The sequence below is a fragment of the Orcinus orca genome, chromosome 4, assembly GCF_937001465.1.
Source record: "Orcinus orca chromosome 4, mOrcOrc1.1, whole genome shotgun sequence".
NCBI classification, from domain to species: Eukaryota; Metazoa; Chordata; class Mammalia; order Artiodactyla; family Delphinidae; genus Orcinus; species Orcinus orca.
The window spans coordinates 19979021-19997479 of NC_064562.1; the positions used below are offsets into that span (position 1 = coordinate 19979021).

The 18459-nt window shown below is 38.5% G+C and overlaps 1 protein-coding gene across 2 annotated transcripts in view; it reads right to left on the reverse strand.

The window, feature by feature from the left end:
• The window catches only part of EMCN (endomucin), a 92952-nt gene that overhangs the window by 5249 nt on the left and 69244 nt on the right, over positions 1–18459 (reverse strand). For both annotated transcript variants that reach the window (XM_033401967.2, XM_033401972.2), the window contains exons 6-11: positions 14719–14811; positions 14234–14287; positions 12056–12151; positions 8538–8562; positions 7017–7078; positions 1398–1471 (exon numbers count right to left, since the gene is read on the reverse strand). In XM_033401967.2, the coding sequence (XP_033257858.1) occupies positions 1437–1471; positions 7017–7078; positions 8538–8562; positions 12056–12151; positions 14234–14287; positions 14719–14811 (365 nt within the window). In that variant the 3' untranslated portion in view covers positions 1398–1436. The remainder of the gene's footprint in view (positions 1–1397; positions 1472–7016; positions 7079–8537; positions 8563–12055; positions 12152–14233; positions 14288–14718; positions 14812–18459) is intronic.

The window sequence follows — 18459 nt, forward strand, 5'->3', positions numbered from 1 at the left end:
AAAAATAAGTCAAAAGAAACTTTTCTTACCCAATTCTAGAAAAGCAAAAGACGGTCCCATGCTAAGCTGGAAAGGTTAATTCCAGCAGGCCTGAAATCGGGCTGAGTTGTTTTACTGAAATAAGACATGTACCTGCATTGCACTGACTCCTGGTCAAAGAATGGAACGCACAGAATAGCAGTTGCTTGTAATCATAGTTTTGAGAGGCTTCAATTATTCATTGATTAACAATTAATGTAATGAGATTGATCACCTTGCATCTGGTCTCATTGAGACACATGGAGGGCTCTGTCGCTCATCTAGTTATACAGCAAGAATGTGCCTACATGACCATCTGGGTTCTGTAAGTTCCCTATATACTAACGAGTTCTGTTCCAAGAGTGTGTTCGTAAGTCCAATTTGTTCATAAGTCCAACAAAGTTAGCCTAGGTACCCAACTAACACAATCAGCTGTATAGTACTGTACTGTCATAGGTTTATAATACTTTTCACACAAATAATACATTAAAAAAAACAAAAAATGAAGGAAACATTTTTACTCTTACAGTATGGTACTTTGAAAAGTACAGTAGTACAACAGCTGGCATACAGGGGCTGGCATCGAGTCAACAGGCAAGAAGAGTTACTGACAGGAGGAGGGAGAGGAGGTTGGGGATGGTAGAGCTGAAGGGTCGTTAGCAATAGGAGACAGAGTGCAATTTCACTCATGCCTGACGTTGATGGAATGCATGTTCGCATCTTTGAAAGTTCGCAACTTGAAGGTTCATATGTAGGGGACTTACTGTATAAGAAACCCCAGCTGAGAGTGCATTTTGGATCACCTTGTTTGAGGTACTTTGTGCACACATCCATGGTTCCTGGCTCCAGAGAGAAAGTACATCTGGGTATGGTTCTTACTGAGAGAGGACAATTGGACCTCCCACCTGGCATCTCTGGACCCCTCTCCCCGAGCCAACCTTTGGCTGTGATGCGCATTCTTACCTTAATGCAGCTCCTATGTCATATACTATTTTTTTTTTTTACTGTCATTTTGGGTCCTGCAAATCTTCCTTAGCAATAGAACCCTGTCTAACTGCCACTGATTAGTATATATATGCTGACCCAGGCAGAGGCAAACTGCATCTATGAGGAAACATTACCAAGAGGCAGAAAGGAGGAATTGTATCATTCCTGAGGTAGGCAGGGCAACTGGAAGAATCTTCTACAGCCCCCAAGACATTTATTTCTCTGGCAAATGTTCTTAGAGTTTGTTTTTAGACAAATAGAAAATGATGGTTTAACTGACACAAGCTATTAACTTTTCAGGTTATAAAAGTCTTTAAAAATAATCTGAGCTGCAGCAGGCTAACAAAACAGATATTAATGAGGATCTCAGTGAGTGGAATTAGGGAACTTACATATTTATTGCCCAGGTGTGGAGAGGATTCATCAAGCTGTCAGTTCTTGGTTTTTCCTTGTGCAGAGTGCTCACCTAAAAGCAGAAGATATGCTTTGATCTATAAGCTCAGAGAGTGAATAACGATGAAAATACAAGTTTCTTGGCTTGTTTTCTGTTTTTCAAGGAAAGTCCAATTTCCCTTCAAGAACGTCATTAGAGCCACAACTTACCTCTTGGTATTGCCTGAAAATTGTTCACCAAGATTTATGAGCTTTATTCGGGCATTGTTTACTTTTACCCTAGAGGAGGAATGCTAACTCACTCCCTGCAGATAGGAGGTGTGAGTTGGGAGGTGATAGCAAGAGAGGCGCCCTAGGGAATAAGTTATTGAATTTTGCTTGTTCCATAAGCTGGCTGTGCCTGAGCAAAACTACATCATATGTTTAAAATGCCATTTTATCAGGAAAACATTCTAGGGTCCTTTGTTTAAATAATTCAGTGAGAGTTTTGTGAAAATGAATTTATAGGCCAACATGAATACTTTGGTGACGTACAAAGCAGCACAGGGAACATTGCTCAAAATAACCATGTTATTCCATCATCAATATAAAGATAAATATTAACTTAGGATGATGGGGAGCTGAGAGGCTCCAAGCATTTTTTTTAAAAATTTATTTATTTAATTTATTTTTGGCTGCATTGGGTCTTCGTTGCTGCACGGGGGCTTTCTCTAGTTGCGGCGAGCAGGGGCTACTCTTCATTGTGGTGCTCAGGCTTCTCACTGCGGTGGCTTCTCTTGTTGCAGAGCACGGGCTCTAGGTGCGCGGGCTCAGTAGTTGTGGCACATGGGCTTAGTTGCTCCGCGGCATGTGGGATCTTCCCGGCCCAGGGCTCGAACCCGTGTCCCCTGCATTGGCAGGCGGATTCTTAACCACTGCGTCACCAGGGAAGCCCCCAAGCATTTTTACTTGCTCTTGGATTTGTGTTCAAAGCATTTCACATTACCTGTGTCTTTCATGTAGATTCAAGTAACAACAGCAGTCATATTATATAAAAGCAGTATGGGTCCAAGCGTCCAGCTTTGAGAACAAATGTCATTGTTTTGCTCCGGCTTTTATCTGCCAGCTAGGAAACCAGTCTTCTGGGGACTCCATTGATGTCACCCGTTACCTGCACTGTCATGGCGATAGTAAATAGTACCAGAGACCTAAGAAGAACAAACCTGGGGCTCCCCTTCAAGAGATCCTTAAGTCTTCTGCTTCCAAAAATGTCAGGCTCAGAGCAACAGCCCTCACAGCCCCTTCCCCACTACAGCCCTTTGCTCACTATTGTTTATTTAACAAAAAGCACAGCATGTCCTGGAATCCATGGCTATAAAGTACAGGAATAAGAAGTAAACAAAAGAAACATTTATTGAACCCCTACTGTCTGCCAGAGTCATGTAAAACAAATCATATGAAAAACTTCAATTCTTAATACCTCCCAAAGTCTAACTGGGAATAGAAAGTGTGGAAAGATTCAATAACCATATGATTCAAATAACAGTTACAATAATGATATATACGGTAAAAGCAAACAAAGTACATATACACCTAGAAAAAAACAACTGGAAAGAAATACATCAAATGCCAATACTGATCATATCAAGGTTTTCTCTCATAAGTAATTTTTAATTCTTTTCTATTCTCCATTTTCCCCCATTCTCCATTATGCATCACGTGGTCAGATATTAAAATGGCAGTTTAAGCCACGGAGAGATATTCAAGGCAGTAGTGCATGCTGACTTGCCAATCAACAGTTAGAGGAGAGAAAGACCACGTACAGTTGGGACAGTCAAGGAAGCCTTGGTGTAAATGCAGAGATTGACGCAACAACTATTGAAGGGCTGTGAAGACAGATGCCGAATCTCTGTATGGTTTTATACATCTATGAATCTTTCCCTCATCTTTACAGTTGTTCATTTCCAGTTGTTAATGAACGCTTGTAAAACATAAATAAACAGAAAAGTAACTGTACATTTAATGAGTAATTACCATAACATACTAATTAGTATACTAATAATATATGAATAATATGTAATTACCACAATTCGTAGGAGGGGAGGTGGGAGTGGCAAAGGAGACCAAGGTGCTGTCTCCTCCTTCAAAAGAGCTTGAGCTCAGTGAGGAACACAGAGGATAGGAGATGAGTGACATCTGGGAAGTACATGTTATTAAGTGGTTCAAAATTTGAGCAAGTGAAATCTGGCACATCATGAAAGGCCTTGTAGACGTGCTAAAGTGTTGGAACTTAATCTTAAGTAATTAAAACTTATCAGAGTTTTCTAAGCAAAGGAAAATTATAAATGGATTCAGATCTGCTTTTTCTTCCTCCAAATAGTTCAAAACCAAGTGATGCTTTGAAATTAAATTCAGTGATACAGTATTTTCTTTCTTTTGTAGAATCATGTATTCCTTAATTTAGGCAATTTTCTTCATATTTGTATAGCCTTACATGTTAAAAATGAGATAATGTACATTAACTTTCTGAGGAGTGGTGTAAGTGGGAATCATCTTTAAAATGCATCATGTCACATGTATATTTTGTAGTAAATCATGAGGATGTTTAACTTGGCAAGACTTCTTACTAAACCTGAGTGGCATCTTATATGTTCTCATAAAGGACTCCGTGATCTGCTATGTTTGGTGCTCGTTTTTTTCTGAAAGCACGTTCTTGTGTATACCCTAGTAGGCTTTCTCTTTTACATTAAAGAAAGCTCCCAATTGAAATAATCAAATGTTAAACATTATGGGCCACATTTTCAACGGAAGAACCCTGCTTGAGAAAGAACGTATTTAGAAGCAGCAGGAAGTGTGGATGGATGAACACCATGGCCAATTAGAGGAGGAGGACTTGAGGCAAGGAACTGGCTTATCCAGAGAAAATACTCAGAACAATAACCATTACACATAGAGGCTTGTAGAAACCCAGAAATTTAGCATCCACTGGCATTCCCCTGAAGGTGAGTTGCTGCAGAGCTCTGTTTCCTTGGAAACATGATATATTGACCTCTAAGATGGCAAAATTGAGATATAAGACCAGAGTTTATAAATTGACATACTGACCAATCCAATGAATTCTTAAGACCATTGAATCTCAAATTTCATGTTGTTACCCACATTGGTGCATTAATTAATACTATGTCCCTTAGGCCATGTAGCACATAATATGAAATATATAACAATCATCAGTTCTGAGTGGTGAATAGTCACATATTCTATCAAATTCTTTTTCTGTATTTTTTAACTATTTAAAAATTTTTATATAGGAGATAGTGGAAATTTAGGCTAAACCTGTGAACTTATATAAAACCTAATCATTTCAGACTATTCTAGTTATATTTTAGAATGATGTCACTATTAGGGAAGAGATATTTAAGTGAAAATAATTATAATAATGTAATTTCTATTGAGTGTGGTGAGCATAATTTTATAACGAAAGCATATTTGAATAAGTTTTGAAAGAAGGTAGAAAGATTTGTTTGCAGGTGTTTCAGGAACCATCAAATCCTGTTAATGGTGGACAGACTTTCATAAAAACTGTGGTAGTACAAAGAGAATTTGGAGGGCATTGTTTTAGATTATCAGTTCTAGGCTATTGAAATCAACTCAGAGTCACCCATTTTAGTTTTCCCCTATTACCAAATATTTTCTATAATCAGCTAGGTTGACTTTTGAGAGATTATTTTCTTAAAAGAAGTGTGCTTCCTAACTTGAGGTTGGCAGAAATAAAAGTACCAGAGACTAGATCTTATTATTTCCATAGTAATATTTCCTCCTTAGACCTATGACCTGAAAAGCTACTTATGAAGAAAAGGAACTTTGGGTAGTTCAGGGTCTTCTTAACTATCCCACCGTGATCTACCCACTTATTATTGCAGTTAGTATGAGGGTGGGAGAGAGTAGCTTACACAGAATTATCCTTGGGCCTTGAAGAAGAATCAGAAAGCAAATTTGCAACCAAGAAACACAAGGTTTCTCTGTGGATTTCCCCTCCTGAAAGCCGCGATTCTGGTGTCAATTGTCATTTCCCTGGTAGACACAGGTAGCAGAGCAGGTGGTCCTGATCTCAGGCCCCGCCTCTCCAGGAGAGCCAAGGGCTCCTATACGGAGGCTTCTGGTCCACAGCTTGGAGACCCCCAGAAGCTGCCAAGTGTTCGGTTTAAATCCCGAGGGGATAAAGGAGCGTGCATGAAATTACAGGTTGTCATGCTGCTCACAAGTCACAGGCAGATTCTGAGAACTTTTCTTGATAAATGTGTAGTCGCACTCCGGGTCCTTCATAACCTTACTCAGGACTGGTCCACGTTTAGTCTCCTTGCCTGGAGGTTTTCCTTGACCAAGTAGAATAGGCTCAGCTACTTAGTCAAGGCTGGTAAACAGCCAGGAGAAACTGGTGAGTGGTTTCCAATTATCCTGTGGAGGAATTTTACTCTTTCATTCATTCATATGGTTACCTTCAAGAGAACAGTGTGGGAATAAAGAAATGTGTAAGAGATACAAGAATGAAAGTCTCTCTTAAGAGAAAATGGCTCCCATGAGGGATTTGGCCATGTCGCTGCAGATTTTGGGTGCCCTTGCTTTTCAACCTCTTTTGTTTATCTGTTGTAATTTGTTCTAGTTAGAATCTCCTACCTGAAATGGGGACCTTATTCAGCCTTTGATATCTTGCTCTTCAATTGGGACTATATTTATAGCCTTTTGTTTTACAAAATCGTTTTTTGCAACATATTTATAATGTTTATCATCTGATAGCTCTCACTTCACATAACATATGTATTGTGGGAGTATTTTGTATAGGTAAAATTGGGGGGACTGAATATAGTAAATGTCTTGATGTAACTTGATATTTAAATTAGAGCCACATAGATTGTTTCATAAAACTCATAATTACTTTTTATTTATATACTTTTTATTTTTTTGGTCATATTGATGTTTTAAATATTTTGTTTACTCAAAACAAAAATGTAATCTGTGTTTTTTTAATTTTTAAAAACTATCTAGCATCTCATTTTTCATTGCTTTCGATACAAATATAATTCATACAAATCATATCTGTATTTTGAAAATCTTTTTAGATTGCAAACCAAACAAAATCAAAACCTAAGAGACTAGAAAAAAGAAATGTAAATTTTATCAGTAGGAAACTGTGTTTTGTCCGTACTGAGAAGCTCCATTAAAGTATTTGAAGTGATATAAAATATGATATACATTTTAACTGATGAATCCTAGTTCCAGTTGACTGTACACAGCCATTACCAAAAATGAAACAAAACAACAGCAATACTTTAAAAAAAACCCTGCAGCATACTTAGTGTTTTTTCTGCCACTACTGAAGAATAGGAAATGCCTCTAGTCACCACCCATTCTTTAGAACACATCTGCATGCAACCTCCAAAAGCCAGAGAGTCTAATAATCTTACCAAAAATGATATTTCTAGGGCTCATCTTTTCTTCATAGGAGAATTTTGTATTTCTTGGGAGTTAATGATTGAGTTTTTCTAGAGAAGTTATGCTTTTTGATTATGTTCACATGAACAAAATCCAAGTTAGATTTTGAAATAGCCATTTTTCATCTAATCGACAATCTGGGAGCTTACCAGACTCATGAGAAATTGTCTTAACAGTGAGAAGCTTCACACTCTCTTTATCGGACTGAGGTCTATTTGGAAACAGAAAACATTAAATTAGCGCCACAGTAATTAGCATTACATATCTGTGAAGGAAAGTAAACATGATACAAACAGAAAGAAGAATATACACGTGCATATATATTTTTGTGTGTTTCTATGGCAAAACTTGTGTTTCTTCATGTACAGACACATACACTTTTATAGCACTTTCATTTCTGGAATCAAGCCAATAAATCTCTGTTATTCTGTTATGGTGATGATCATCAGCTAAATTAAACATCAAGATGGGTCACGTAGGGACTTCCCTGGCAGTCCAGTGGTTAAGACTCTGCGATCCCAATGCAGGGGGCACAGGTTCGATCCCTGGTGGGAGAACTAACATCCCTCATGCCGAACGGCACAGCCGAAAAAAAAAAAAAAAAATCCCACCTGTCATGAGGTCCATGTTGCACATGCTTCCACTTCCTAATTGTGAGGGGAAGACATAGAAATGTTTCCAAACCTTTTGGACTGATCTGAGTTCTGGGTAATTCCTTTTCATGAGGTCGTGGATACTGTAGTATAGTGTCTGAACTGTCTATTTCAACAAGAGTTCCCACCTATCCCTTCTCAGACTCAAAATAGTTTCAAACCCCAATTCCTCTCCTTGGACATCTCAAGAACCTCTACTTTTAATTAAGAATGGTAGGTGGTGTAGGGACATTATTCTTTTTTTTTTTTTTCAGTACGCGGGCCTCTCACTGTTGTGGCCTCTCCCGTTGCGGAGCACAGGCTCCGGACGCGCAGGCTCAGCGGCCATGGCTCACGGGCCCAGCCACTCCGCGGCATGTGGGATCTTCCCAGACCGGGGCACGAACCCGTGTCCCCATCGGCAGGCGGACTCTCAACCGCTGCGCCACCAGGGAAGCCTGGGACATTATTCTTAAAGTTCACATCCCAATGAATATACAAAAACACCCACAAAAAGGGCTACAAAGTCAGGTCAACACAGAAAACTTAACCACAGAATTTGGTTTTGACATTAAAATAGTTTGTCTCTTTGCAGCACCTTGATTGTAACAGTTGGTAGGATTGCTAACAACTGCTTTGTTTGTTTTAGTAAAGTCGAAGCAAAATAACCATCTGTTGTTAAAGTAAAGCCACTCAGAGCTGTCTCAAGGTGCAGGCATGATTTTTCCCTAATTGTGAGAAGCATATTGAAAATTTCAATGGGAAAACTATTTTAAAACTCTAGCTATGTTTTTCTATGATTTTTTTGGCAACTTTTGATTTCTGATTTTACCACTTTACCCAAGCTTAAGAGCCAGTTGTTGGAATTTCTCATACTTGAGAGCTCTCTGACAAATAGGTAGCCAAACCGCATATACTATGCCTTCTGCAAAATGCTTGAAAAACCCGAAGAAGTATGAGTAGAGGATCAATACTTTCCTCTATATAAATGACAGGGTCAGAGCTTCTAGAAGAAAACAATGATGCAGCGTTACTTACTGGTCATTTCCATTTTCAGGTGTGCCTAGGAGAGGAGGGAATTGTTATTAGAGCTGTGAGGAGCTTAGCTGCAAAAAACCTGAGACCCCTGCCACTTTCTGCTCAAAGATGTCTCTAAAGCCGATTTTTAACTTTTCAGTCTCTCGCCCCATTCCCCGCCCCACTGACCATTTCCTCAGACGTGGTGACTACTCATTCCTCAGTCACAGCTAATCCATTCATGGTATAGTCTCAACTAGGCCAACTCCACTGAACTTAGCTCTGGACTAATTTTAATCTTATAGTTTCGTATCACTGTGTGGAACTATTATCCATTATTGTACATCCCACAGACACCAAAAAAGGTCTCAGTATCTCTGGAAACAAATTCTTCTCAGAGTATTGAATTACCTTCTTAAAACAAAGAATTGAATTTTTGGCTTTTCTTTATATGTTGCTCTCTCTGGGGACCTAAATCTCTGTATTTGTGGTGAGCCGCGATGCTGCTATTGCTTCTAATTGCATCTGAAGCCCACGGATTCAGCTTCTCAGAAGTGCCCTACAAAACGTCACTGAGCCTACTAACTGTAACTAATCTTCTGTCCGCTTTGCCGGGTTGTTCCACGAGGGTCGGTAGAAAGCAAGCCGGGCTCGTGAGAACGCAGAGTGATTCATGCTGCACAAGAGCATGGCCTCTCGGGAGCAGATCATGCTGGTCAAACCTTGCATTGGTCTGTGGCCTATTAGGCAGAATATTTAATGTAATCACTTAAGGGCCTTGCTTTATTCCGGATTTTGCTGTGATTTTATTCCATGGCTCGGCTCCCATCTCTTGGATTTCTTTTCCTCTCTAAGGTAGCTCATATCAGGATATGCCTTTTGAATATCATTCTCTTGACTTTGACCATCATTGTTTTATAAAGACGTTGATTTCCACGAAAATTTTGGCTACTGCTATTTCTGTCACCTTGGCTAAGTTACTCCAACATGAATCTTAATCCCTAGAATTTAATTCATGGCACGGTATGCTATTCACCAACTAGCTCTAACTTCATCTTCCCTACCATCAGTAGGGTTTTAACAACAATCCAGTTCACCTATAAAGTCCCCTTTAATAGAAAGTGTCAACTTTTCAAATAACTTATATGCAAATCTTCCTATGCAAAGCAGTTTTTCACTACAGGGTATTTTTACTGATGGATTTAGCCCACAGTTTTTTCCCCTATCCTGTATACTCAACACCCACTGGCTTCAACTAGATTGGCTGAGTTCCCATAAAAGATAGGATTGGTGGTTTAGAAACTTAGAGAAATTAAACTGATTTATAAAAATGCTATTTCCCCTCTGGAAGCTGAGTGAGGAAACATATTTCAGACTTTATTAAGAAGTTTATTCACTAACTCCCAGAGGGAAAGCCGTTGATTTGTTTTCTTCTTATTTTACAGCAAGAGCTAAAATGAACACTGCTGTTTTCATATCATTACTTTCCCTTGCACTGTCTTGCTCAGGCGCCAAACTGTCCGCGCCCTGCACAGTCAGCGATTGGCCTCAGGAACAGCATTCATTAGTGTCCTGGGGGCACATTGTCCATGGGGTAAACAAAGAAGAGCGTGGCTCATAAAAATGATTCATTTTTACTTTTTAACAGTATATGAGACTTAGGTAGAGTTCTGTTAGTGAACTGTTTAGAATTAAAGTGAGGAAAGGAAAGGTTCTATTTTACTGAAAATGACAAAATTTAACTCAACAAGCGTATCATAAGGCTCTCTCTGCTATTTATTATGCACAATGCCATGTGAGTCATACGTAGTTTGTGACTTGGAGGGGTTGCCTGACGTTATGGACTGAATGTTTGTGTCCCCTCAAAATTCATATGTTAAATCTTAATGCCCAATGTGATGGTATTAGGATGCTGGGCCTTTGGAAAGTGATTAGGTCATGAGGGCAGAGTCCTTAGGAATGGCTTAGTGCCCTTATAAAAGAGACCCCAGAGAATTCTCTTGTCCCCTCTGCCACAAGAAGACACAGGCAGATCTGAAAACCAGGAAGAGTGCGCTCATCAGACGTCAAATCTGATGGTGTGTTGGTTGGACGTGTCAGCCTCGGGAGCTGTGAGAAATAGATGTTTGTTGTTTAAGCCACCCAATCTATGGCATTTTTGTTACAGCAGCCTAGACAGAATAAGATGTTTGACTTTCAGGGGAAGCAGGCTTATAGAGAAGTAACTATATTATAGTGTGATGAATGCTATCATTAAATTCTGTGGAATTAGAAGTAATAGAACACTCCACTCTGCTTAAAGAGATGGGGTGTCGAAAAAATATGGATTAAGTTTGTTTTTAAGCTAGATTCTAATGGATAAGATGGAGATTAGGTGTGTTATAAAAGTTAAGGTGTGTTATAAAAGTTAAGCAGTGGGCTGAACATTCCAAGAGAAGGAATAACATGGATGAAGCAGAATACATGGCACTACATTATACAACCAGGAAGGTGTCTGAAATGGAAAGACAGATTGAAGTTTAAGATAACATAGGCGAGTTCCCAGGAACTGGAGGGGGATTCAGAGGAAGCATGAAATAAAAAGAGACCTCAAGTTCCTGGAACAGAAAAAAGACTGAATAAAGACCAAAAGAAATCTCAGTAAAATCGGGACTTTAGTTAATAATGTATCAATTTTGGTCAATTAATTGTGACAAATACACCATACTAACGTAAGATATTAATCATAAGGGTAGATGGGAACTCTCTACCTATCTTCACAACTTTTCTGTAAATCTAAATCTATCCTAAGGTTTAAAAGTTTATTTAAAAAAAGACTTTAAAATGTAATGCCATTATGGGAATCATAAATATTCAAGAGGCAGGGAGAAGAAGATGAAGCAGCAAAAAGAAGAAAAAGAGTGAGGATGTGAAAGAAGGCAGCGTCATTTTCAATGAAAGAAGAAAGACTTTCCAAAGCTAATGGAGAGATTAAGGAGGATAATAAAGAATTGTTGGGCTAGAATCCCTCTAAAAATTGCAATAGTGTCCAATCCTGAGGAACTGATTCAATTAGCAGAACACACAGTTGTGGAAGACACCTTCATAGGAAGGCAGCTGTGCCTCCCAGGAGGGAAGTAAGTCACAAAACACTCTTCTTGAAATTATGGGTCCCGAAGTGAAATTCTTAGCGATACTTCTCTTTATTCTCTGTTATACGGAAATGGAACAAATCTTCGCTATAGTTAACGCATATCACTTTATGCCTTCTTTACTACCGTATTCCCCTGACCACCCACAAAACCAGGGCTTTTTCATTTTAAAAAAATGTGTCCATATTCGATATTATCTGCCATTAGTAGCTAATTTCTACTCCTTACCTTCACCGGCATTCAGTGGATTTCTCTGCCCCTTTCCCTCTACCTCTGTGATCAAGCAATACAGCAGGTCGTTTCTGTATATAATGCCTCTCTCCTCTTAAGAGTTTAAATTCAAGTTTAGACTAAGCATGTTTATTCTCCTTTTAGGAAAACAAAATGAAACAAAACACGGTTACCTACCTGGGTCTGTCTTCCAGCACATTCGATACAAACCCACCAAAGCAAAGACTGAAAGTGTTATTGCAATCAAAGCAATAACCACAGGCAAAATGATACCTAAAAGGTATTGGAGACATTGTCAGTTAGAGTGGCTATTGAATTTCGCAACAAATCATTCATGAACTGAGGAAAAGCATGTATGCTTCCTTTCTTCTTTAAACATCATTTTATTTAAAAGAAGATTTTTTTTTTAAGCAAAGAAGATAATTATCTGATTCCTGGGTTTTGCCCTAGTTGTCATTTCTGATGTATCCACTTGATGTCAGTCTTGTAGCCTTTCTGAAATAAAACTCCAAACCTAAGGAAGACAGTTCCCACTTTCCTGGTGACTGAAGGAATGAGGAGGTGGGAGACTGGCCAGGAAGAAGCTGTCCCCTATGGTCAGAACCATATTCACACTTTATATTCTTTACTAGTTTATAGTGAAGTTACTAATACATAGCTTGGATGAAGGCATTCAGAAGGCACAAACTTCCAATTATAAGATAAATAAGCACTAGGGTTTTAATGTATAACATGATAAATAGAATTAACTCTGTTGTATGTTACATATGAAAGTTGTTAAGAGAGCAAGTCCCCAGAGTTCTCATCACAAGAAAAAACATTTTCCTATTTCTTTAATTTTGTATCCATATGAGGTGATGGATGTTCACTAACTTATTGTGATAAGTTTCATGATGTATGTAAGTCAAATCATTACGCTGTACACCTAAAACTTATGCAGTGCTGTATGTCAATTATATCTCAATAAAACTGGAAGAAAAAGAAATATATATCCTCTACTGGTTCTAGTGGAAATGCTCTAGTCATAAAGCTGGCTTCTTAAAAAAAAAAATCACTAATATCTTTCTGTAAAAATACATTAGGACTAAAAAGGCATACAATAACATAAGTGGATATAGATGGATATCATGGTGGAACAATATGGTCCAAGAAAGATATGCATGTGTGTATTTGTGAATGTCTGCTTGGGGGAGTGGTGTTGCTACAGTAAACTAGGGTGAGTTTTTGCTGTTCTCATTAAAAGAAGGTTTTTGCTGTTTGTTTTAGCATCTGCCTTCTTTTCTGACAGTCATTTCCCAGGTTAAAACAAGAGTGAAGAAAGGAAAAAGCTGTCATAGGGATATAAGTAGAGATATAGATGTTATAGTTACTATTTAGTTAGGTGTTCTCATCTGCTGGCATATGTACTCCTTATATTTACCGGGGGATTGAGAATAGCTAGGAGATTCATTTGTAGGGTGGGTTACACTTCACTGTTATGGTTAAATATTTGTTTTAAGTAAGTTCTGCTGGGTTCATATTAGACCTTACATGAGATCATTAGGGCCTCCCAAAATGAAGATGGCATGAATCAGCAGCTCAATAAATGCAGTACTGACTTATTGAATGGAATGACTTTACCTAAACCTAAGATAATCTTTTATTATCACAGCTTCATATATATTCATCTTATTCTTAATTTTCAGGGAAATTAATGAATATTCTCTATTCAGTCCTAGCATAAACAGTGGCTGACATATATATGTTTTTGCTAAAATGGAACTTTTCTTAAAAGGCCATTTTTAACATTAAGATAAAGTTTTGTAAAGGTGAAAATTCATTTTTATGGAATCTCTGCCCATGCACTTTGGCTTATCAGAGATTAGTCCCATCAATTCACCTTGACCCCTGGTGGTAGCTGCTTAGCACTAAGGTAAGAAAAAAAAAAAAATCCCCAAAGTGTATTTATTAAAACCAGACTCAGGGGCTTCCCTGGTGGCGCAGTCGTTGGGAGTCCGCCTGCTGATGCAGGGGACGTGGGTTCGTGCCCCGGTCCGGGAAGATCCCACATGCCGCGGAGCGGCTGGGCCCGTGAGCCATGGCCGCTGAGCCTGCGCGTCCGGAGCCTGTGCTCCGCAACGGGAGAGGCCACAACAGTGAGAGGCCCGCGTACCGCAAAAAAAAAAAAAAAAAAAAAAACCAGACTCAATGGGAGGAAACTTTCAAAGCAGGTAGCAATTATATAGGATTATAATGGGATTGCAGGTTCAGTAAAGTTGAGAAAAGGCTGTCTATAGTTGAATCCCTTCCCTTATTGGTAACATTCAAACTTTCTGCAGTTCTACTGCCTTGAATGAAGATGCACGTATTACTCACTGGAATAAGAGGGGCTGGTTGAAGAAGAGCTTGCATTTTTTGCGTTCTCAGTGCCTATTATTTTAAGAAAGGAAAAAAGTCACCTTTGGTTAATGTGTGCCAATTCTCACAATCCTCCCCCCACCTCCCCCACTCCCCGTTTAGGTAAGCCTCTGTGATTTATAGGTATGAGTCTTGGAGTGAAAACATTTTATCTCATTCTGAAAGAGTTCTGTTTCATGACTCAAGATTGGTAGGGAGTTAATGTATACAATCTGATGAGTTTGGACACATGCATATACCCATGAAACCATCCCCACAATCAAGGTACTAGACAGAGTCATCACCTCCAAAAGTTTCCTCGTGTCCCCTCCCTTGTTTGAGGATGTGTAGTTTTGTTGTGTATAAATTATACCTCAATAAGCTGTTTTTTAAATGGGTGAGGTTTTCTCGGTGAGGAGGGGTCAGGCGAAGCAAGCTTCCACTCATACACACAGAAGTCATACCTTGAGACTGGGAGATGTTTTCCAGAATTGTTACTGATATTGAGGATAATGTAGGGATTCTGGTAGGTGACGCATCTGGTTGTAGAGTGTTAACTGTAGGAAAATGATAAATGTAGCGTCAGATGATACTATTTGCTCTTCTTACTGGATTTCTTTGCAGATTCAAACAATTTGCATTTCTGATGATCTGTAAAAAACTGCTTATTGTTGAATAATGGGATACATACAGTTATACATTAAATCATGAGTTCATTCTATCTCCTCCTGTAGAGATGATTAAATTTGGAATGAGAAAACTTGGGTGTTAGTAGTATACCTTCAAGAACTGGCCAAAAAAACGTGAGCAAGTTTCTCCTCTTAGGCTACAGACTGTATCACCTACTGCATGAAGTTCTGCATCCCATAAGAATGCAAATCAATGCAGAAGCATTAATCACAGTCTAGATATTACAACTTTGAGTGATAGTGATTCTTTTCACTATAAATACTTAAAATGGACATAAATGCACAGGACTTCAGATTTTATAATGTTTCTTAGTGGTCAAAGAGAAAGATTGCAATTGAGACTTTGGTTGGAAGAACTGGGGAAAAAAATAATAGAAGATCCCTTCATTTTTATCTCAGCAGTGGTTTACAGTTGTAGGCCTTTTCTAGAGTAACTGCTGCTTGGATGCATTTCGACCACTGTCCATGCTCTTTTTACCACGGCAAATGTTAATTTTAAATTGATTATTATTATTTGTTTGCATAAGTCAACATTTGCCATCTTTAGTCAGAAGGACTAAAACAAAAAAATAATAAATAAAAATTTATTATTCAAAACTCATAAATCTCAATAAATTTCAAGGAAACATAGATAATTATGTTTTATAAGTGTACGTTTATTCTTGTGAATCTGTAATAAAATGTAATTTGTATTTTGAACATTTTTTGAAAAATAATTCTCTTTTTCTTGAAATATGAAGTAATATCTTTTAATCACACCTGTTTGCCTTGTCTCTACACTGAATTGCAAGCTCCTGGAGTGTGAGGGCTGTAATTCCCACCATCCACCACACGAAGCTCTGACCACAGTGGGTATGCAGTAAGATGTAGCTGACTGCTTGGATAAACTAAGAGGCACCTCTTACAATTATGGCCCCCTTAGGAGTGTGAAGGCCATGCATAACTGCATGAAGGAAACTGATATTGCCTATGACTGCCTTGTATCTTTCTCTCTTTGTCACCCACAGCCCAGCACGCACTGCATGCTTATGCATTTTTGACATTTGTGGGGGGGAGAATAATGTTAAGACTCTGTTCTTGCCAGGCAAGAGATCTGTGGGAGGAAGCTAGATATATGCCCATAAGAACAAAGAAAAATGTCAGGCTCGTGCACTGAGCAGGCAGAAAAAGGAATCTTAAATACAAGAGTGGGAACTAGCTCAAACCTCGGTACTTAGTTGCTTTTTCCAGTGTCAGTGAGGATGAATGGTCTTTTGGTTGTGTTGGTAGAGAATGAGATGGCTGATTAAATAACCAATGGCATTAATTCCCCTGGGATTTCCCAAGGGTTAATTTTCAAGACTCCATGTTCTACCTTATTACCTTCTCATAGACAGGCTAAGTGGCGGCTACAGTTCTGAGTATAATCTATCTGGTTCAGATGAAACTCCAAGCTTTCCTCCTTAAAAGGTTAAAACGTGTTGACTGTCCAGTGCCATTATTGCTAATGATCCACAGGGAGGCAATAGAATTAACCCTTCTTAAAAGAGGATTTGTTGGCTCCTTGAACAAAGACTTATTTTTTTTCTTTTAACCGCAAACTTTAGTTAATAAATCATTTCTGAAACCAGCACACACACACACGCATACACACATACACACACTTCACCTCTATTACATTGAATGATTTCTGGTGTTTTCTAGTCTCTTTTACTTCATTTTAAAAAATAGTAGTCATGACCCGCTAATGGGAATTAACTTACAGTTTGGGAAAGCCTGTCCATTAGCATGATCATATTGATGAAATTACGGGTCTTGGCTGAATTCCTAAATTGTGAGTTTAATGTAATCCTTCCTGCAATTAAGATGGAGCCATGGTATGTTCAGAGCTTATGATTTCTGTGGATTTCACTGAGACTGTATTATGCCACGTTCTACTAAAGCGGCATCGGCAGAGGAGGTACAGGAGAGGTACAGTGGATGGTTGAGAGCATGATTCTGAAGGCTGAGTACGCGGGCTCAAATCTGACTCTAGCACTTATTTGCTGTGGAATCTTAGGCAAGGCACTTAAACTCTTTGTGTCTGAGTTTCCACATCTACAAATGGTGATTATAATTTTTCTACATCATAGTGTTGTGAAAATTAAATGAGTAAAAATAAATTTAAATTGCTTAGAAGTGTTGATACTGATATGTTTATAATATATATAATTACTATAAAATTATGTTAATTTATATTATATTAATATATTATTTTATAATAATATCCTATTGTTATATTGTGATAGGCACCTACAGAGTTATGTCTTTCACCAAAGTCAATTTATCTAATTTTCTCAGGTATTCTAAGTGTAAAGCTATATGACTCTTCAGACACTTACATGTTTTCAGAAGCTTCCTTGCTCTAGTCAGGAACTGGAGAAACTGGAGTATATGGTGTTCTTAGATGACATCAGTTTGCTCTTAGACCTTGACTTCTGGTGATTGTAATGACTATTGAATTGCAGATATGGTATGTTATGACTTAAATTTAGTTTGCAAACTTCAGGCCAGAAATTGGAGCAGGCTGTTTGAGGCCGAGACCTCAGAATAAAGTCTGTTGTAATAAAGAGACTTGAAGAACCAAGTCTATTGTAATAATGTGTACCCAATGGATTAGTCTCCAAAATTTACAAACAGCTCATGAGGCTTAATATCCTCAAAACAAACAACCCAATCAAAAAGTGGGCAGACCTAAACAGACAGTTCTCCAAAGAAGACATACAGATGGCCAAAAGGCACATGAAAAGATGGTCAACACCACTAATTATTAGAGAAATGCAAATCAAAACTACAATGAGGTATCACTTCACACCAGTTAGAATGACTATCATCAAAAATCCACAAACAATAAATGCTGAAGAGGATGTGGAGAGAAGGGAACCCTCCTACACTGATGGTGGGAATGTAAATTGGTACAGCCACTATGGAGAACAGTATGGAGGTTTCTTAAAAAACTAAAAATAGAGCTACTATGTGACCATGCAATCCCACTCTTGGGCATAAATCTGGAGAAAAACATGGTCCAAAAGGATACATGCACCCCAATGTTCATTGCAGCACTGTTTACAATAGCCAAGACATGGAAGCAACCTAAATCCCCCTCGATAGAGGAATACATAAAGAAGATGTGGTATACACACACACACACACACACACACACACACACACACACACACACACACACACACACACACACACACACACACGAATATTACTCAGCCATTAAAAAGAATGAAAACAACGCCATTCACAGCAACATGGAGGGACCTAGAGATTCTCATACTGAGTGAAGTAAGTCAGACAGAGAGAGAAATATCGTGATATCCCTTATATGCGGAATCTAAAAAGAAATGATACAAATGAACTTATTTACAAAACAGAAACAGACTCACAGACTTAGAGAACGAACTTATGGTTACCAGGGGGAAAATGGGGGAAAGGGATAGTCAGTGAGTTTGGGATTGACATGTACACACTGCTATATTTAAAATGGAT